Source organism: Phytophthora infestans, genomic scaffold (genome assembly GCF_000142945.1).
Source record: "Phytophthora infestans T30-4 supercont1.56 genomic scaffold, whole genome shotgun sequence".
Lineage (NCBI taxonomy): Eukaryota > Oomycota > Peronosporomycetes > Peronosporales > Peronosporaceae > Phytophthora > Phytophthora infestans.
Genome location: NW_003303703.1, coordinates 573,534 through 592,063, shown reverse-complemented (window position 1 = coordinate 592,063; position 18,530 = coordinate 573,534). Strand labels below are relative to the sequence as shown.

Here is an 18,530-nt window from a genome sequence, read left to right as displayed (position 1 = left end):
ACACCATTCAGTCTGTCCAAGATGTCGCTTCGGTTGCAGTGAAGTTTGTAATTCAGCGCGACCCACGTAGTAGAGCAGCACACCATGTACAGCCGGAAACAATATTTCCCAGTAGGCTTCATGGGATTATACACGATCATGTGGCGACCTTGACGCGAACGACACGCAACACTTGCTTCATCTAGCGCAACATCTCGACCAACGCGAATATACTGACCACCAGTGATCTTTAGCAGGTTTAGAAGAGGTCGGATGCGAGCTGCAGCATCTTGATCTAGTGTGTTAGGGACCGCATTGAAGCTCAGACATCGCCACAGTAGCTTGAAGCGATGCAGCGTCATGATGCCATCAAGCGAAGTTGTAACACCACCAAAAATTAGATCCTCCGCTTGTAGACCCCAGTAATTTGCGTACTCGCCTTTATCGTTCGTTGCCATGAAGAATAGAATGCCCAGGAAAATCATGAGCTCGTCAAGTGTGAGCTGGTTCGCCAGCCCAATGCCGTTCACCACGGCGTACTTGTTAGTTTCATGCAGCACTTGACGCCAAAAGTAAAGCGGTATGTAGGCAAAGAAGCTGGAACTGGCAGAATGCTCAAACAAATGTTTAAACTCAGGTCGCAAGTAGCTTCGTGTCGATCCATCACCGTGCTTGTACATATACGAAGGCATCTGAACTTCTCCAGACGGAACAAAGCGCATGCTTCTGATTGCTTCAACTTCAACGAGGCTGGTTGGAAGTAACTCAGTCGGATCGAAAGCTTCAAGTACTTCTTCTTCTTCGCAATCTGAATCATTTTCCTCAAAGTCGATCTCCAGTGGGATCGGGACGTACGAGGATTCTCCAATCCGGGTTCTTTACGCGTGTAAGCACAGTGTAGTTTTTGATGCCAACCTGCACCATCCCAACGCTGATATGCTCCACAGCGCTCTGGAACTGACTGTCTAGCCATAGAATCTGGAACAGCGAAGCGTTCTTCCCTTTTTTGACTAGGCGATACACACGACCAATAATGTACGCCGTGCCAATTGGTCTGTAGACCTTTGCTTTCATCCATCGATCTTTTTCGGGCGAAAATGCAACTAGCTTGTCCACGTAGACATCCTGCAGCATGACGGGAGGCGTACGTGTAGGAGTTGCTGTCTCAGTTGGTGCTGCGCGCCCTGGTTGTGGTGATTCTAGGCCTACAGCAATTTGGCCTTGGATCTCGCGACCAGTACTGACTGTCTGCACCGTAGTTCCACCAACATCACGGCCCCGTGCGTCTGCAGTACCAACAAACAGATTGTTACGTTGTGGTTAAAACCAATACCAAACTCATAAACACACCTTCGGATATTGGGCCGCTAGTGATTCGCGGAACTTCAAGAGCTCCTCGGCCCCCATGCCCTCCTTGTGCACCAAGTCCTTCTCGCACTGCTAGCGTTACATGCCCGGCTCTGACGGCTAAGTCGACAACACCAACTGCACTGCCGCCACCTTCAGTGCTGGCAGCGTTCGTGGCTCGAGGGCCTCCACGCCCTCCTTTAGCTCCGCGCCATCCTCGAGTTCCACCTCTTCCTCGGGTTCCACGACCGCCGCGGGTTCCACGCCCTCCCCGGGCTCCAGGCCCTCCTCCCACTCCACGCGCGGCACCGGCACGGCCGACATGAGCCATCGCATCATCGCCAAAAGTTCCACCTGCACCAACAACAATGCACACAGTTAGTAACTAGAACCGCACCACCGTCACTGCCTAACCCACACCTTCAGCGCTTCCGCCGCTCGCTGCTCGTGAGGTGCCACGCCCTCTCCGAGCTCCACGCCCTCCTCTCGCTCTACGCGCGGCACCTGCGCCGGCTGCTAGAACGTCAGCACCCATAGCACCAGCACGGCAGACATCAGCCATCGCAGCATCGCCAAACGTTCCACCTTGCACCAACAACAATGCACACAGTTAGTAACTAGAACCGCACCACCGTCACAGCCTAACCTACACCTTCAGCGCTTTCCGCCGCTCACTTCTCGTGAAGTGCCACGCCCTCTTCCGAGCTCCACGCCCCTCCTCTCGCTCCACGCGCGGCACCCGGCGCCGGCTGCCGGAAACACCAGCACCCATATCGGCGGCACGGCCCGACCGCTGCCGCCTCACCGGGAGCTGCACCTGCTCCAAGATCGCCGCACTCGCCTCTTTCATCGTCGTTGGCAGCGCCGGTGCCTATATCAAAAGCAAAACAAAACACAATTAGTCCACGGCGTCTTCAGCACCCCTCAGTTCGGCCTCCGCCTTCAATACCTTCTTCAGCACCGACTTCGAGGAGGCGCGTCTTCGCAATGTACCTTAGGACGGCCATTTCTCCAATTAGGTAGTCAGTCCCCTCTTCGCCGTCGTGTCGCCTTCCAGGCCGAATGTATTTGTAGCGTGTGTCCAAAGACTTGGTAGAAGGCTGCTTGGACGTCCACCCGGCCTTTGCCAACACTCGCCACTCGCTGTTGAACACAGCAACGCCCCCGAGGCTGCTCGCTGTCTCATCAGGTGCCTCCTCGCTACCGGTACGCACGCGTCGACGCTTCCTTGCCATATCAGTGCCTTCATGCCTGCGCTTCTGGCCACGCGGCACTTCCGACATTTTCTGCTTGATTTACAAATGAGGGCGGGGACGGATGGACGGCTGATACGCGTCGCCTATTCGTGGAGAGTATAAGGGTACATAAATACATATATTCCATCACGACTTGTTTTTTTATATACATTCAAACAAAGAAACAATAAATTTTTGGGGTAGCTCCATAATTTGGGCGCCAAGTTTGCGCGGCAATTCTAGTATACAAAATGCCACATTCAAATACAAAGCATAAGATTTATGCACCACTGCACCGCGTTGTAGTTACACCATCGCCGGCCATACTGGAAAAGACACATATGCAACCTAGTGTTCTACACGCTCAAATCGGAACCTTGAGCACCTATAGCTTCAAAACTAAAGGTGACGCTTGAAACAGCATCTTCAAAAGCACCCACAAACGTATAGCGGCTTACATGTTATCGCGGGAAACCAGCGGCATGATCTCGCCGGTCAACACCACAATACTACATAATGGCGCGACCTTCGGAAGCTGCAGCAGCGTGGGCATAATCCTTTGACAAGTCATCATCCAGAAAACGGTCAGTAGCGCGAATATCTTCGTAAGTTTCGCCGTTCTATTTCAGCGGTGGTACGCTGTACCGAATTGTTTTGACCAATCATAATAGAATCGACCTCGAGTTGTCTGAGTGTTCACTTATTAGCCAATCATAATGCTACCTTAAAGGGCGCAAAATTCGCCCTTTTAGGGCAAAATACACCACATCAAACTGCATCAAGCTTGATTTGCACACCATCCCCGTCTTTACCAATACCCTAAAGGGCGAATTTAGCTCTTATTGACTTGACCTGTATAGTATAGAAAAAATGGGCTTATATGTGCTCCTCGCGAAAGGGTTAATACATGTATTGCTGTATTTCTGGCTGACGTGGAAGTATGTGTACGAATAGATTCTCGACTGTCGCTGTTCACCAGCAGGTCGGGTGTGACTAGGTACGCTATTGAGGCTTGGGGATAAGAGCAGCCTCTACATACACAGGAAAACCTCTCTGGTTTGCACAACATCCGCCACGACGGAAGTATAATAAGCCATTTCGTTTATCAGGCTCACATTGCACTCTCTATCGCCATGTAAACGGCAGAGCCGTATCCCTGCGCCGCCCACTGTTGTTGGCCAACAGTAGGGAACTCGACACGATGGCGCTCACACCGAGACGATGTAGTATGCTTGCAGTGGTTGCTATCGTATCGTTTATCTATGAAGCGCTGGCGCAGGAGGCAACAGGGTCACTATCAACGAATTCTTCCTCGTCGGGGTCTTTTGCGGGCTCAGAAGTAGGTATCATTCCTGCAACATCGGTCGCCCAAGAGCTGGCTCAGGAATGGTTCACCGCTAATGTGTGCGATAATGAGACTCAATTGGCTGTTGGAGTGGGCTCCGACTTGAAAAATTTGTCTAGCACCGACACTATCTGCAACGGCGCACCGTCACTTCAGCGACGTTCCGATGGCGAGCTACCAAACTTCGGTTGTCCGGGCATTTATACAGCGATAGACGCGTCGTGCACGTGTTTGGAGAATGGCTACAACGACTCCGAAACGTGGGAATTTCACGTCGTTAAGCGGAGTAATGACAGTGAATATCCGCCAACGCTCAGGTCGACAGATATTCTACCAATCGACACTATTAGGACGATGCTGGTCCCGTCGACGCTAAAGACACTGTAAGTACGCTGCCTCATGGTATGATGTACTGTAGACACTGATGTCTTATATAGGCGCATCATCGGTGACAGAAACGTGCCTCAGGATATTCAATTCACGCCGGAGGATCGACGCATACCGGGGACTATTTTGCCAATTGCTACCAGTATCAGCGGCACAATCTCCATCTCTACAGTGTACGAGCTATGTTTGCATGTTTGCATTGGCCTGTATACTAATACTCTGGCTGCAGGGAAATCACCAACATCAATATGTTCTCCATCACGCTCTCGGCGTCTTCGTTCCTTCCACCTACGACAACCAACCTGTACGTAATCTTTACTTAAATTGCATTGATCTACGAGTATACTTATGGATTAATATGCTCTAGCACGCTTCGAAACTGTAACTTGTTCGGCTTCGGCTTCCACTTCTTCGACGGAGTGACCACTTTGCAGCATTTGTACGTTGAAATATCCTTTCAAAACGAATCGGTGAAGAGCTGATGCTGACCTATTTAAACTGCTGTCGTGGTACAGGGATCTGTCTTCGAATTCCTTAACGGTTCCTTACGCTGGCTCGACCATTCAGAGCTCATGCTCGAACCAGTTTTGCGCTATAGAAACCCTGTAAGTTGCTGCTCTTGTGCCTTTTTTCTCCGCAATATTTTTCTAAAAACAATTCTCCAGTAACCTCACGAATAACAGCCTGACTGCATTTCCGTCGGTTGTCCTTAACATCGACAATCTACAAGAACTGTAAGAGTATACCATATTGGTTTTAAGTTAATTGTGTAAGTTTCTAACCTGTTCACCTGTCAGATATATCGCCCACAACGATATCACGGATTTCAACGTCAGCAACGCAACGTTCAATGCCATCAAGCGTCTGACAGCTTTCGAGTCCGATCTCCCCGATAAGTCCGCACTATGTCTTAGTGGAACATGGCAGACAGTACACAGCTCTAAGTTCTGTGTAGCCAACAGCACCATCGTGACGTCAGGTATGGATAATTTCATCCATTAGATTTTCCCACCTCCGATCTAACAATCCGTTTTTATAGAGTCAAGTTCCGGCACGTGTACCCACTGCATAATGTATGTTGGGGTCATCGGTGGGTGTTTGATTGTGACTCTTGTCATCTTGTTACTCTGGCAACGATCGCGTGCGCGTCGTCGCGCTCAATCGGCGTCTTTAGTATCGTCACCATCAAGTTACTATCTCGCCAGAAGTGGGAACGAGACTGTCAACATCCCGATATCTGATAATAGCACCACTGAAGCGCTGCTCGAAGACCCGATCATAGTGACCAATCGTATCAACTACAAGGACATCAAGCTGGACAAATGTCTAAGTAAAGGTGGCTTCGGTTTGGTGTTTGTGGGCGAGTATAGAGGTCGTCAAGTTGCCGTAAAAAAGATCCGTCCTGACCGCAGTCAAGACCCCAAAGACGTCAAGGCGTTTCTTAAAGAGATTATCCTCATGGCGGAGCTTCATCATCCACGTATAGTCGAGTTTATTGGCGTGGCATGGGATAATTTGAAGCACATTTCCGCGGTGACAGAGTTCATGGAGAGTGGAGACTTGAGGCATGTGTTGCGTAGCTGCAAACGTCAAGGGGCTCGGTTATCCTGGAGGAACCACAAGACCACGATCTCACTGCACATAGCTGAGGCGATGCAGCACTTGCACTCTCACAATCCAAAGGTGATCCACCGGGACTTGAAGTCCAAGAACGTACTACTTAACATGCATCTGGAAGCCAAGCTGACGGACTTTGGCGTCTCTCGAACGCAGTACACGGTACAGACGCACCCCATGACTGCAGGGATCGGTACGTCCTTCTGGATCGCACCCGAGGTTTTACTAGGACGAGACTACAACGAACAGGCCGACATCTACTCGTTCGGTGTGGTATTATCCGAGATTGATACCGACGACTACCCGTTCTGGAACGATGCGAACCGTGATGGTCCTCGCGGTAAACTACAGGAAGCAGACATCCTACGACAGGTGGCGACGGGTAATAAACGTCCACACTTCTCGACGAACTGTCCGGCCGGCATCATGTTGCTGGCAGAGAGTTGCTTACAGGAGAACCCCGACGACCGTCCGACTGCCACGGCCGTCGTCGAAACCCTCCAACAATTTTTACGCTCGAGCCTACAGCCAAGTTCGTCGGATTCGTCACCGTCCTTCGCGTCAGGTTTGAACTGGACTGTAAGCTAGACAAACCAATAGAAAATGTATCAGTAAACGCTTCCATGAACTCGTGTCGGACTGAACTGACGTTGACAGTCGCCGTACCCAACAGCAAGACAGTAGCACAACATGTTTGGTATCCGCACTTTGAGCGGAAAGCCAGAGGAGGATCTCTATATTTTCCGTCCAGTGACTAAAACGCTCTCTGGTTACATGTACCTGCCGCCCTTAGTCCAATCAGACTGAAATCTGAACGCTCGGTAAAAGATCAATTGACAGTCAGCGATTAACTGGTGCGTATGGCTCTCGCTGCTGCTATCGACAGGTGCTGCGCATGGTTCGTCCTCCTCGGACAATGATGCTGGAGTGACGACGAAAGCGGAGACGCTGGCTCAAGACTGGTTCCAAGCCAACTTAGCCGCCAACATCACGTACTTGGCTGTCGGTGTGAACTCCAGGCTCTCGAATATCTCGGCTAGTGGTTTTATCTGTGGGGAGGGTGTACCGTCATTGCAGCGACGGACACCTGAAGCGTTACCGAACAACGGGTGTCCCGGTATCTTCACAGCGTTGAACGCGTCGTGTACGTGTCTGACGAGCTATAATAACACCGCGTCATGGGAGTTTTTCGTGACGGAAAGAACAACGGAGAGCGAGTATCCGCTTAGCATGAAGGACACGAATGTGCTGCCTGTTGACGCTATTCGGACACTTTTGGTACCGCTCACTGTGATGTCTCTGTACGTTTTCATTAATGTTGCGACTTAAAACCTGGATATTTACTAAAGAGTTTGTGTGTTATCTATGGCTACAGATTAATTACAGGAGTAGGCGATAAACTTCAGTCTATTTCATTCGTACCACAAGATATCGCTCTACCGGGATCGAATATTCCTGTCGCTGTCAATGGAGAGGATACCAGTGTCGCGAGCTCTATAACCGCAGTGTACGCTAAACAGTGCGGAGATTTTTCAGCTGTATCTGTCAGAACTTACAGATTTTCTGTATCGTAGACGTCTCGAGAACATCGACATGTCAGCCATTGTGATGAATACTGGATACTTCTTCCCGCCTACTACTCTCAACCTGTAAATGTAGAGTGGAACAATGCTGGATATAATATGGAGAACAACGACTCACGTATTTATTGTGCAGAACTATGCGCAATTGCGGCCTAGAGACGTTCGGGTTCGATTTCTTCCAAGGATTAAAAACTGTGAAGTATCTGTACGTGATGAGATAAGAGGTGTTTTTATTAAGCTAACTTCTGATTGTCTGTGCACCTAGAGATTTTTCCGACAACAATCTTGCTAAACCGTACGCAGGCAACACCATCAGCAAGACTTGTACGACTCAATTCTGTGCTGTTCAGATTCTGTGAGTACTGCTACTTTGTTCGTATTGCATTATATTCTAACAATGTTTATTGGCAGAAATCTGACAGGTAATCAATTGACGAGCTTTCCCTCCGTCGTCTTCAACCTTGACGATCTCAGTGAGCTGTATGGTACCCAAAATTACTTAATGTTTTGATTGACCGATTTTATTATTTTCTTTTTGATGAACAGCTATATTCGGAACAACAACTTTACCGATTTTAACGTCACCGCCTCGGTCTTCAACTTTATATCAGCGCTGCGAGCGTACGAGTCCGACCAGCCAGACGAGTCAGCAACATGCTCGAGCGGAATGTGGAATTCTGCGCATGAAGTGAAATTTTGCGTACTTAACGATGCTGTCGAAACCAAAGGTATGTTGTTTAGTTAATTTTTGTGAGTTTTCAATTAATTTTTTTTTTTTAGGTTCTTCGAGTAATTCCAAAGTGCTCGTATAACTGCAGGAGCTGTGATGCTTGTTCTCTTTATCATTCTTGTATGGATGAAATGCTCTCATCGACGTGATCTCGAGCATTTGTCCTCGTCTTCAAAGGTTAACTCGACCGGTACATCTTACTCGGAGGAAACGAGTCGTGACGTGGACCGCGTTCTCCTGAATGACCCAGTTATTGTGACGAACCGGATCGAGTATAAACATCTGAGACTTGGCAAATGTATCAGTAAAGGAGGATTCGGACTGGTATTCACGGGGGAATACAGAGGCCGTCGAGTTGCCATAAAAAAGATTCGGCCAGATCGCAGTGGAGAGGTGTCCGAGATAGAAACGTTTCTAAAAGAAATCATACTGATGGCGGTGCTGTATCATCCGAGAATCGTCGAGTTTATCGGAGTAGCGTGGGATGATATACGACACTTGTCTGCTGTAACCGAGTATATGAATAAAGGGGACCTCCGAGAAGTTTTTTATACTTTTAAGGAGCGGGGGACTCCTCTCTCCTGGGAAACACACAAGGCGCCTATTGTGCTGAGGCTCTCGCGTATTTGCATTGTCAACGTCCAAAAGTGATTCATCGTGATCTAAAATCCAAAAATGTGTTGCTCAACTTGTACCTGGAAGCAAAATTGAGCGATTTCGGAATATCCCGAGTGCGGTATGCTATCGAGACGCACATGACTGCTGGAGTGGGGACTTCTTTTTGGATAGCGCCTGAGGTTTTGTGTGGACAAGACTATGACGAGCGTGCGGATATTTTCTCGTTTGGAGTGGTTTTGTCCGAGATCGACACGGACGACTATCCGTATTGGAACGACAATTATCCGAATGAACCACGAGGTAAAATCCAAGAAGCAGAGATTGTAGCTCGCGTCGCTGCAGGACACATCCGACCCGAGTTTTCAGCGAATTGTCCCGAAGAGATCTTGGCGATAGCTGATGCCTGTTTGCAGAGGGACCCAAGAGACCGCCCTACGGCTGCGGACATTGCTGCGGCGATGCAACATTTGCTGCATCCGTCACGCAGAAGATCTTCCTCGCAGTATATGTCGGACGATTCGGCATCCATTTGGTCAGTACAAAGTCCAAACAACATTATTCTATAAAGATTTTCGAGGTGTTTTACTGTGCCCTTCTATTTTTGTCAAATGTTTTCTCGAGTGGGAATCCCACGTGTGTATCCCACTGTGGGATACACTTTTTTAAACAAAATGTTGTTAATTATTTTTTTACTGGATAGGTACACTCGAAATACTTAGGTACTACTGCTCCGCGTTATCGGGACGTAAGGTATGCAGCGTTTCAAGGATGCTGGTGAAGTGGACTATCTTATGATCGGAATTCGATCATAGGATTCGGAACGGTGTTGCGCTCCTGTCTGACTCAACGGACGTTTGATGCTCGTGTCGGACAAAACAAGCACTAAGACTGTCGCTGCAGATAAATCACAAGCCATAGGTGCCACCAGATAACTAGCGGTTGGCTCCCTATTGTTAGGACGGATTTTCATAGCTCTTTCAGCTATGCTATCACGAAGAATTGAGAACATTTGGAGTGAAATGAGTGCGACTAAACTTCTCGAGCGTTTCCGACGTATGATACAGGGCAGAGTCCAAATGCCGTTTCTAGATAATTTTAATTAATAAAAAATAGTGGCAACGGCCTCACGTGTTCAAGCCATCACTTCATGAGACCTCACGTTTATAACGGACGCAAAACGACGATGGTGGTGGAGCTGCCCATTCTCAAAACTATTATTGTGATGCTAGTGCTAACAGTTCGTTAGCAGAGGCGGTTCGAAGCCAACACTGGGCATCGGTTAGCCTCTGAGACACTCGTCGACTTGCCACCAACTTGACAGTCTCCAGAGAGATCTGGAGTCTTCCGAACACTGCTCTCTGCATCATGGACCAACCTCAACGTCTACAAAAGACCACGTATCCAAGAGAGCTACAGCAAGTCGGTTGCTTCATGTTGTTCCCCGAGTCTTCGGCACAAGTATTCAACGAGGAGTTGATCTTTGAACCAGCCATTATTTCCGCAGCAAACACTCACTCCTGGGCACAGCAAGAACACCTAGACCATGTGATTTTTGTATCTCCAATTGGAAGCGCTCACAAACAAGTACACCCAACTTCAATTGAATTAATGATGACCAACGAACAAAGCCCATCTATTTTGGAGCGCTACGCACAGACTACTCCGCTGTCAGCTTCCTGCCACAATGTCCAAAAACGTTGCTTGTTCGCAGATTGCACAAAGATGTCCGTCAGTCGAGGACTCTGTCGTGGACATGGCGGAGGTCGTCGATGCCATTTCGCGGGTGGATGCACCAAAAGTGCCCAAAGTCGCAGCATGTTCTGCTGGGCTCATGGCGGCGGCCAACGCTGTGACGTCGACACGTGTATGCGGTCACGGAGGTCGAAACACTATTGCGTTGCTCACATGCACCTCGAGACAGACGACTTTCGTCCCACTCCGTTCGGTAAAAGTTCTCGAGTACCGAGGACACGTCGGAGTCGCTTCGTTCCAGCTCCTAATCAGATGCGCCGACAGTCTTCTCCGCAATTGCTGCCCAGTTTAGGTCAAGCTCTAAGTGCTGCGTCTCTCTCGCTTCCTACTTTCCCCATTCTTCCTCAAGGTCGTACACATGAATAACACTGTTCCTTTGGGCATCGATGTTAGCAAAAATTATTCAGTTAACCGTTACAAAATCTAAACATACTACACAAATGCAAATATTATTTTTTACTTGTCATTATTTGCTGGCCAGGGTCGATATCCACTCTTATATTGCGAGGGGGGAGCTGGCGGCGACGGCGTTCGTGTCGCCCACAGCGCTTCAGACGAATACTGCGCAGGCACTGTCCGAAGCAGCGCCTCGTTTAGACTGGGAAGCTGCAGAGACGGCGCGCCAATGCCCGAAACTTCGCCAGCGTACTGATGCTGACGAAAGTCAACCGAAGTCATGCGCGTGTTTTCTTTGTTGTAGACGGACGAGAAGCTACTGTCGCAGGAGATGGTGGACTGTCTGCCGACGCTATCGTCCGAGTCAGCGCTCGCGTATGAGCTAGAAGAAGTTTTACCTCTGAAAGATGATGTCGCAGACTTTGACTTGGAAGTGGGTTTGGACGTCTTGCCCGCTTCTGGTTTTAGAGGTACGGCGAGCTCCATCTCGACGTGATCCACACAGAACCTCTTAGTCTTGCGACTGCGACGGCAATTTGGCGCCTCGCAGCGCTTGCCGCCGCCATGTGCCCAGCAGAACGGACTGCGACTCTGTGCGCACTTAGTACAGCCCGTTTGTTGACACCTACGGCCACCGCCATGGCCACGGCATCGACCTTTACTTACTGCAATTTTCTTGCAGCTTTCAAAGGAACATTGCTTTGCACCACAACCCGTAAGTAGGGCGCGTGCTAGTGAAGGTGCGATCTCATCTCTACCTACAGCTGAGGAGGAGGAAGCTGTGGGCGTGGACCCTCGCGTCCTCTTTTTGCCACTTGTGGCACTCGGAGGTGAGCGAAGGTTGATTTGGTGGACTCCTGGTGGTGTAAGAGACACAGCAGGTGGCGTCCGCAGCCCCGTATTAAGCACTTGACTCTGTGAGGCCCAGCTCCTCTGCTCCTCGTCGGCGTAGCTGGAGATTTTCATGGCTTGGAACGCAGCGTGTTGCTCGGCCGTCATGCGATCTGGAGACGGCATTCCACCGTATGGAGGGCGGAGAGGAGGTGGTGGAGTCTGGTAATAGTGTGATGTCGGTTGTGTGTAGACCGGAGACGCCTGTGTGGCGGTCGTGCCGTCCAAGTATTTGCCCATGGCACGAAATAGTCGTTCGCGTTCATTATCTTGGGTCGTAACAGGTCTGGGAGGTGCATTACGGGTCTCTAGCGCTAGCCGGAGGCTCCCGTCCACCACGGCAGCTTGCAAAAGCGGAAAAGAGCGGGCGACGTCCAAAGTTTCGACGCGACTCTGCTGTTGCTCCAGCACGTGGGCGGCGGCCAAAATGAGCTGTTCGGGAGTGGGAGACCCGCTTTGACGCTGCACGTTCCAAGCCATCGCGCGTGGGAACAGACGGTGACGCAGTGGCAGTCCGGCGTCCGCGTCGGGTTCGGACGCGTGGTCGGACATGTCGAGTAATGGACTTGCGTGGTTGACGGTCAATTTAGTTGTGGGAATGCGGACGTATGACCGCTCTCAACTTGAAACAAGTGACAGTTTTAACCTACCTTTTATTTTGAGCCAATCGATCGGATGTATTTTAGACGGCGATTTAATCAGCGGCTCATTTTTAACACGACGAGTGATGGTCACTTGTGCTCAGGTCTGATCTGGAACCGTTTTGTAAGCGAAATACAATAACTGAGCCATAATATTGCTACGAGAAGTCTTTGGTGGTGATTAAGAGTGTATCTTGGCTTTAAATGCTTAAAAACGCTACTGGCGTCGCTGCAAGGCAGATTATTCACCTCGGCCCGTCTCAATGAAAACAGCTGGTTGGTTCGATTTATGCTCCTCCCAATTTCAATATGTTTGCCTTGTTTCTCGTCAGCACCGGTAAACAGACTTTTGCCAGGATGCTGTGGCAATGAATCGGATAACCAAGAAGCCGGGGGCGCGCTGCATTGCCCTGGACTCGAAGCTATAGGTTAAAAGCAGCCCTGCGTGTGCAGGCAGCGCCTAAGCCGAAGATAAAGGTGCCTTGGGACATGCCGCCGGATGTGATAGCGGCAGGACCTTCGTGGTACCGCCGGGGTCAGCCGTCGTCAAGCCGTGATCACCAAAGCAGTGGTGGGAAAAGCTCAACAAGGTCAGCTCGGTCCACCACGTGGTGCTGTCTGGTAGACACTCATGTACATTGTAGAAATTAGCAGGCGGTGTTTACTCAGTATGAGTACTGTTTCTTCTTGATGTCTACTGTACGAGGCTCGGCAAGGCGGAACTGTACACACACACTGAGTTGTTTGTGGATCGACAACAACATGCAGGCGACAGCCTTGTTTACACATATCAGGGCTATGCGAAACGCTGGAAAGAGTGCCATCCATCGCAACCACTTCGCTAAGGAATCTCGGAGAGTTTAGAGCCAGGCGCGACGCAGCCGCGAGGGCAGAGTGCGGCACTGAGTAGAGGAGGCATTGCGCTCCATGGTCATAGACGGCTTGATCATTGGTCAGGTATTACATCAGACGCGCGCGAAAGCATTCGGAAGACGCTTTTCGAGTAAAGCGCAGTTAGGTGGTCGTCTGTCTTACCAGCAATTATCGAGAATTGACTACACCAAAATACTCGAAGCTACAGTCAGATGACAGTTGCATGCGCCGCATGCAACTGCATGCCATGCGGTGACACCTCGGGCGGACCAATACATGTACTGTTTTGTACAGTCAAATTGACAATGTCATATGGGGGCCCGTATTGAAGTCCACCACAGCAGTATGCGACGTGAGCTCAGTCGGCCTTTGAAAAAAAAGGCTTTGATGGACAGGATTGGCGTGGCGCACACGCACGCACGTGGGTTAACACGCGATAAAAAGAAATTACCGGGAAAATATTAACCACCACAGATTGCTAGTCGAAGAAGTCGCTGAAGTAGGCACAAAGTTAAGCTAAAATGAAGGTAAGCGAGCTTTCAATTAAGATTGTTCTGTAGATAATTGCAAATGAAGTTTTGAGCTTCATTGAGCTTCAGTACCAGTATCGTAGTTATCTGATCCTTAGAAGAGACTGTAAGCGAGTGCGGTAAGGCCAGCAGCCGCAAGGCCCGACAGAGACAGCTTGGAAGCAGATGACGAGGACGAGGACCCGGATGAAGACTCGGAAGAGCTACCGCTGCTGCTCGTGCTCGTGTCCGTGCTTGTGTTCGTGCTTGTGTTCGAGGTACTTGCGTCGCCAAGTACAGGGTCGTAGTGTAGCGTCTTCGCGAAGTGTGGGAAAACCCACTCGAACAACGTGTCGGCATTTGCAACGACGACGGAAGAGTTGGTCACATTCTTCTCCACACCGTCAAGAATGACAATTGAGGGTGCATCCATAAACATAGAGTCTCCCAGGTCCACGCGCTCGACAGTAACATTGCCCTTACTGCTACCTTTTGGCTTCTTCTCTGGCTTGCCAATGTCTTTGCCCTTGGGGCCCTTCGAATCCAGCTTGACAGCAAGAGTCAGCGTGTTGGCGGGGTCGCCAAACGGCCAAGTGTTCATGTCCACTGTGAACTTTAACGCTCCAGCAGGCACCGTCAGACTTTGACTACCGTATGTCACAGTAGCGTCACCTTGGAAGATTGTTGCAGTAAGGTTGAACTCCACCTTAGTCTTGGAGCTACCAACCTCGATCGAGGACACAAGTGTCGTTGAAGACGCATTGACGTCATTGATCGTCTCCTCTTTAATAGTAGTCCAGTCGCTGTCTTTGGGGCTGAATTTGGTGACAGCTGCTACCTCTTTTCCGTCTTTGTCCAGCTCGGTAAGACTGGCTACCGAGAGTTTCATGAATTTGCCGTTGGCGCAATCACCAGAGGGGCAGACTTCCATGTTGGCGCCCTTGCTGTCGAAGACGGCAGCCGTCGTGATGTTGTTCTTATTGGTGCCACCAGTCGGAGCGGTAAAGTTTCGCGCCGACACATTTGCTAGGAGGCAGACGAGTGCGAAAGCTGATGGAGTGATGATCTTCATGTTAGCGTCGAGGTCGTCTCTGGTTGTTGTGGTCGCCTTGGTGCTTGCTTCGAAGTGTTTTTTGGAATGAATAAAGCATGGGGGGGGATCAATGATACCAGCGCACCAACGACACCTTCCCATGGAGACGGTATTTTAAATCTTCCGTCGGTGTTTTAGCTATTTTCGTCTCTAGTGTCGAAGTGCTTTTATTAGCCGGGTGAAGCTTTTCCCTGTTGTCAATACTGCGATTTACAAAGAATTTGGATGATGATAGAACAGTCGCATGAACTGTTCAACTGCCCTGCCTAAAAGCAAATGTGAGCTGCTCAACGGATCTATAGCTCAACGATTATTGAAACGAAAAGCAGTGCGAGTCTATCTGTTTTATATTGCTGCATTTGATGCTTACATTTTTTTAAAACGAGTTACGCACGAAAAATCTGTTTTATATTGAAAGCTTTAATGACGCATCTTTTTTTAAACGACTTCACGGAAAATGCTAAAGCCTTTGTAGTTTAGCTCAGCGTTTTTTTATTTGAGCTCAGCTCATAATTAGGCCTTTGTCCAAGTGGCACGAATTTTTTCATCTTGTTTGGTGTCTTAAACGAAATTCGATTAGAAGAGATGTCAAGCACTCCTTGAGGACAGCCTGTTGCCAAATATTTACAAAACTTGAATCTGAAATCTGGATAAAATGGGGTCAATATTATATTTCATCCCCTATTTTTGGACTATGGTAATAATTGCCTGGCACTCAAGCTACAGATTTACATGCTAGCTCGCCATCGGACATAGGCCGAAATCGACTTGCTAAAGCTCCCAGCTTGGTCATGTCCGCGCAAAACGGACACGAGGGCAGACTTCTCTGCTAACGTTAGCTTTAGCTTGGTGGACTCCACAGCTTAGAAATTAATGAGCAAAACTGGAAAGTTGATCTCGTCCGTTTTTTACGCGGCGGTGGCGGTAGGTTCTAATTGGAGGAAAATTGCTTGAGTGTATCCACACGGTGTAGCAAAACTGGCAATTGTCGACACCTCGACGGATACCCTCAAGAACGAGCTTCTTATTATTAATAACAGTGAGCTCTTTAAGCAATGTCACCAAGTCATTGCAAGCCCAGAAACCTGCTTCCCAGTCCGCTACAACCCGAGAGCCAAGACCGTTGCGACCTAGACGTGTACTCCGTCTTTTGGCGATTCCACGCGCGGCCCGATTGGCATCACCCCGGTCCGGCAACAACCGAATCCCACTCGTGACAATCATTTCCCACGTATTTTCGCCACGGCAAGACTCGAACCCAGTCAGTTCTTCAGCGAGCGTAATAGCGGAGTGATGTTCGATGGCGAGGGACAGCGCACGCGTCTTCAGTCGGAAGCAAGTGAAAGTCCGTTCAGCGGCGGAATCTGCAGACACTTGGCAACAATGTATACAGACGTGGGGATGACGACAGTCGAGTGTGTCCGGTGGCTGTGTGGGTGGATGATCCTGGTGTACGCGCTGACATGTTGTGCGTGGTTCGCATGGCAAGCTTACTCCGTTCCGATAGTGGGTATCCTCACGGGGGTCATTGGTTTGCTCGCATGTCAGCGGCTACACGAACTAGACTACAAAGCTTACGTACTTGTCTTCATGGCGTTGAATTATGCACAAGTAGCGCAAGTCATTTATCTAGCATTTATTACACTTTCTACAGAGCTCGCGACGAAATGCAAAGATGACTGTGCGAGCACCGAAACCAAGGCGGTCTTCATTGTGCTGATGGCGGTAACTACTAGGATTTTCCACTGGCGAGTGGTGAAGACCACGGGACAATAGCGTGTTCGAGTTCCGCATGACACAACAGCTAGTGAATTGGGGGTCCGAGGCTTTCATGTACGATGCCTCGTATTTCCGTGATGCGGCCTATTCGACGGCGACGGAGTCTTCAGTTAGTGGTGTATGTACGTCCGTAGTTGATGATGTAGAACAGCAATCAACTGCGCCGTACCATGCAGGTTAGCACGACTGTAAAAAAGTGAAATTGTTCAAAAATTATTGTCAAGAAAATATGGTTTTGATTGAACGAAAGTCATGAAATGAATATGTATGTATTTATTTACCCGTGCATAGCGTCAAGTCTACTGGCGACAGAACAGCTGTGAATGAATGGAAACACGAAACACTACGAAGCAGCAATTCCCGAGATCGTCGACTCAAATGCCTCAAATGGAAGCAAAGTACTGGTGGCGACTTCGTCGTTAGTTGCGGCGAAGGCTGCGACCGGTTGGGTACGTGGTCTCGGGCTCCTGGCTCGTGGTTTCCTGGGTGTCGGGTTCCTCGTCAATAACAACCACCGTTCCTGGAGCATCCGAGTCGTAGTCCGGAGCGTCAGTGTCCGCTGGGGTTCCTTCATTGTCATCTACCGGTTCTTCAGTTTGTGGCTCCACCGTGCCGTACGGTGCCTCTGTCGCGGGAGTTCCTTCGTTGTCATCTACCGGTTCTTGGGTTGGCGTCTCGGGCGTGCCGTACGGTGCCTCTGTCGCTGGCGTTTCTTCAGTGTCATCATCCGGTTCTTCGGTTGGCGTCTCGGGCGTGCCGTACGGTGCCTCTGTCGCTGGCGTTTCTTCATTGTCATCATCCGGAGTCGGCATTGGTGTGTAAACCTCATCAGTGTCGGGGCATGGAGTTTGGGCCGGGGTTTCCTCAGTGCCCTGGTCCGGTGTCGGGGTGTAGACTGGAGGCTGCGTTTCGTATGTGGGCACATCCGTCACGGTCTCAGGAGTATCAATCACGGGTGGCTCGGTTGTCTGAACAACGGGAGGCCAGGTGACAGTCTCGGAGGGTGGGGCCGTTTTCACGGGTGGCTCAGTCGTCTGAACAACGGGAGGCCACGTGACCGTCTCGGAGGATGATGGAGGCGCTGTTGTCGTCTCGGGAGTGTCCGTCACGGGTGGCTCGGTAGTCTGAACCACAGGAGGCCACGTGACCGTCTCAGAGGGAGGGGCAGTTTTGACAGGTGGCTCGGTAGTCTGAACTACAGGGGGCCAGGTGACCGTCTCGGAGGAAGATGGAGGCGCTGTCGTCTGAACTACGGGGGGCCAGGTGACCGTCTCGGAAGGCGGAGCAGTTTTCACAGGTGGCTCGGTAGTCTGAACAACGGGAGGCCAGGTGACGGTCTCGGAAGGCGGAGCGGTTTTCACGGGTGGCTCGGTAGTCTGAACAACGGGAGGCCATGTAACAGTCTCAGAGGGAGGGGCAGTTTTGACAGGTGGCTCGGTAGTCTGAACTACAGGGGGCCAGGTGACCGTCTCGGAGGAGGATGGGGGCGCTGTCGTCTGAACAACGGGAGGCCAGGTGACGGTCTCGGAAGGCGGAGCGGTTTTCACGGGTGGCTCGGTAGTCTGAACTACGGGGGGCCAGGTGACCGTCTCGGAGGGTGGGGCCGTTTTCACAGGTGGCTCGGTCGTCTGAACAACGGGAGGCCAAGTGACTGTCTCAGAGGACGATGGAGGTGCTGTTGTCGTCTCAGGGGTGTCCGTTACGGGTGGCTCAGGTAGTCTGAACAACGGGAGGCCATGTAACAGTCTCGGTGGG

The 18,530-nt window shown here is 50.3% G+C and overlaps 7 protein-coding genes across 7 annotated transcripts in view; 4 read left to right on the top strand and 3 right to left on the bottom strand.

Annotated features, from left to right (window-relative positions):
- Positions 1 to 3,762: 3,762 nt before the first annotated feature.
- On the top strand, positions 3,763 to 6,498 carry PITG_17832 (protein kinase, putative; the record flags this gene model as incomplete). Its single annotated transcript, XM_002896620.1, has 8 exons — positions 3,763 to 4,289; positions 4,344 to 4,466; positions 4,523 to 4,597; positions 4,661 to 4,732; positions 4,809 to 4,898; positions 4,959 to 5,027; positions 5,091 to 5,272; positions 5,333 to 6,498. 8 exons carry the CDS (start codon positions 3,763 to 3,765, stop codon positions 6,496 to 6,498), a joined length of 2,304 nt encoding a protein of 767 aa, XP_002896666.1.
- A 1,005-nt stretch (positions 6,499 to 7,503) lies between these two features.
- On the top strand, positions 7,504 to 9,433 carry PITG_17831 (protein kinase, putative; the record flags this gene model as incomplete). The annotated part of the gene is made up of 7 exons (XM_002896619.1): positions 7,504 to 7,559; positions 7,627 to 7,698; positions 7,759 to 7,848; positions 7,905 to 7,973; positions 8,040 to 8,221; positions 8,312 to 8,766; positions 8,838 to 9,433. 7 exons carry the CDS (start codon positions 7,504 to 7,506, stop codon positions 9,405 to 9,407), a joined length of 1,494 nt encoding a protein of 497 aa, XP_002896665.1.
- Positions 9,434 to 10,452: 1,019 nt separating this feature from the next.
- On the top strand, positions 10,453 to 10,959 carry PITG_17830 (uncharacterized protein; the record flags this gene model as incomplete). The annotated part of the gene is made up of 1 exon (XM_002896618.1): positions 10,453 to 10,959. The coding sequence occupies one exon, from the start codon at positions 10,453 to 10,455 to the stop codon at positions 10,957 to 10,959; it is 507 nt and encodes a 168-aa protein (XP_002896664.1).
- Positions 10,960 to 11,049: 90 nt separating this feature from the next.
- Positions 11,050 to 12,432, bottom strand: PITG_17829 (uncharacterized protein; the record flags this gene model as incomplete). The annotated part of the gene is made up of 1 exon (XM_002896617.1): positions 11,050 to 12,432. One exon carries the CDS (start codon positions 12,430 to 12,432, stop codon positions 11,050 to 11,052), a length of 1,383 nt encoding a protein of 460 aa, XP_002896663.1.
- A 1,586-nt stretch (positions 12,433 to 14,018) lies between these two features.
- On the bottom strand, positions 14,019 to 14,975 carry PITG_17828 (putative GPI-anchored serine-threonine rich hypothetical protein; the record flags this gene model as incomplete). The annotated part of the gene is made up of 1 exon (XM_002896616.1): positions 14,019 to 14,975. The coding sequence occupies one exon, from the start codon at positions 14,973 to 14,975 to the stop codon at positions 14,019 to 14,021; it is 957 nt and encodes a 318-aa protein (XP_002896662.1).
- A 986-nt stretch (positions 14,976 to 15,961) lies between these two features.
- PITG_17827 (uncharacterized protein) lies at positions 15,962 to 16,755 on the top strand (the record flags this gene model as incomplete). Its single annotated transcript, XM_002896615.1, has 2 exons — positions 15,962 to 16,709; positions 16,750 to 16,755. 2 exons carry the CDS (start codon positions 16,380 to 16,382, stop codon positions 16,753 to 16,755), a joined length of 336 nt encoding a protein of 111 aa, XP_002896661.1.
- A 270-nt stretch (positions 16,756 to 17,025) lies between these two features.
- PITG_17826 (uncharacterized protein) overlaps positions 17,026 to 18,530 on the bottom strand; it is a gene marked incomplete at both ends in the record, with an annotated part of 2,000 nt that continues 495 nt past the window's right edge. The window contains one exon of the mRNA XM_002896614.1: positions 17,026 to 18,450. Coding sequence (XP_002896660.1) covers positions 17,195 to 18,450 — 1,256 coding nt within the window. The remainder of the gene's footprint in view (positions 18,451 to 18,530) is intronic.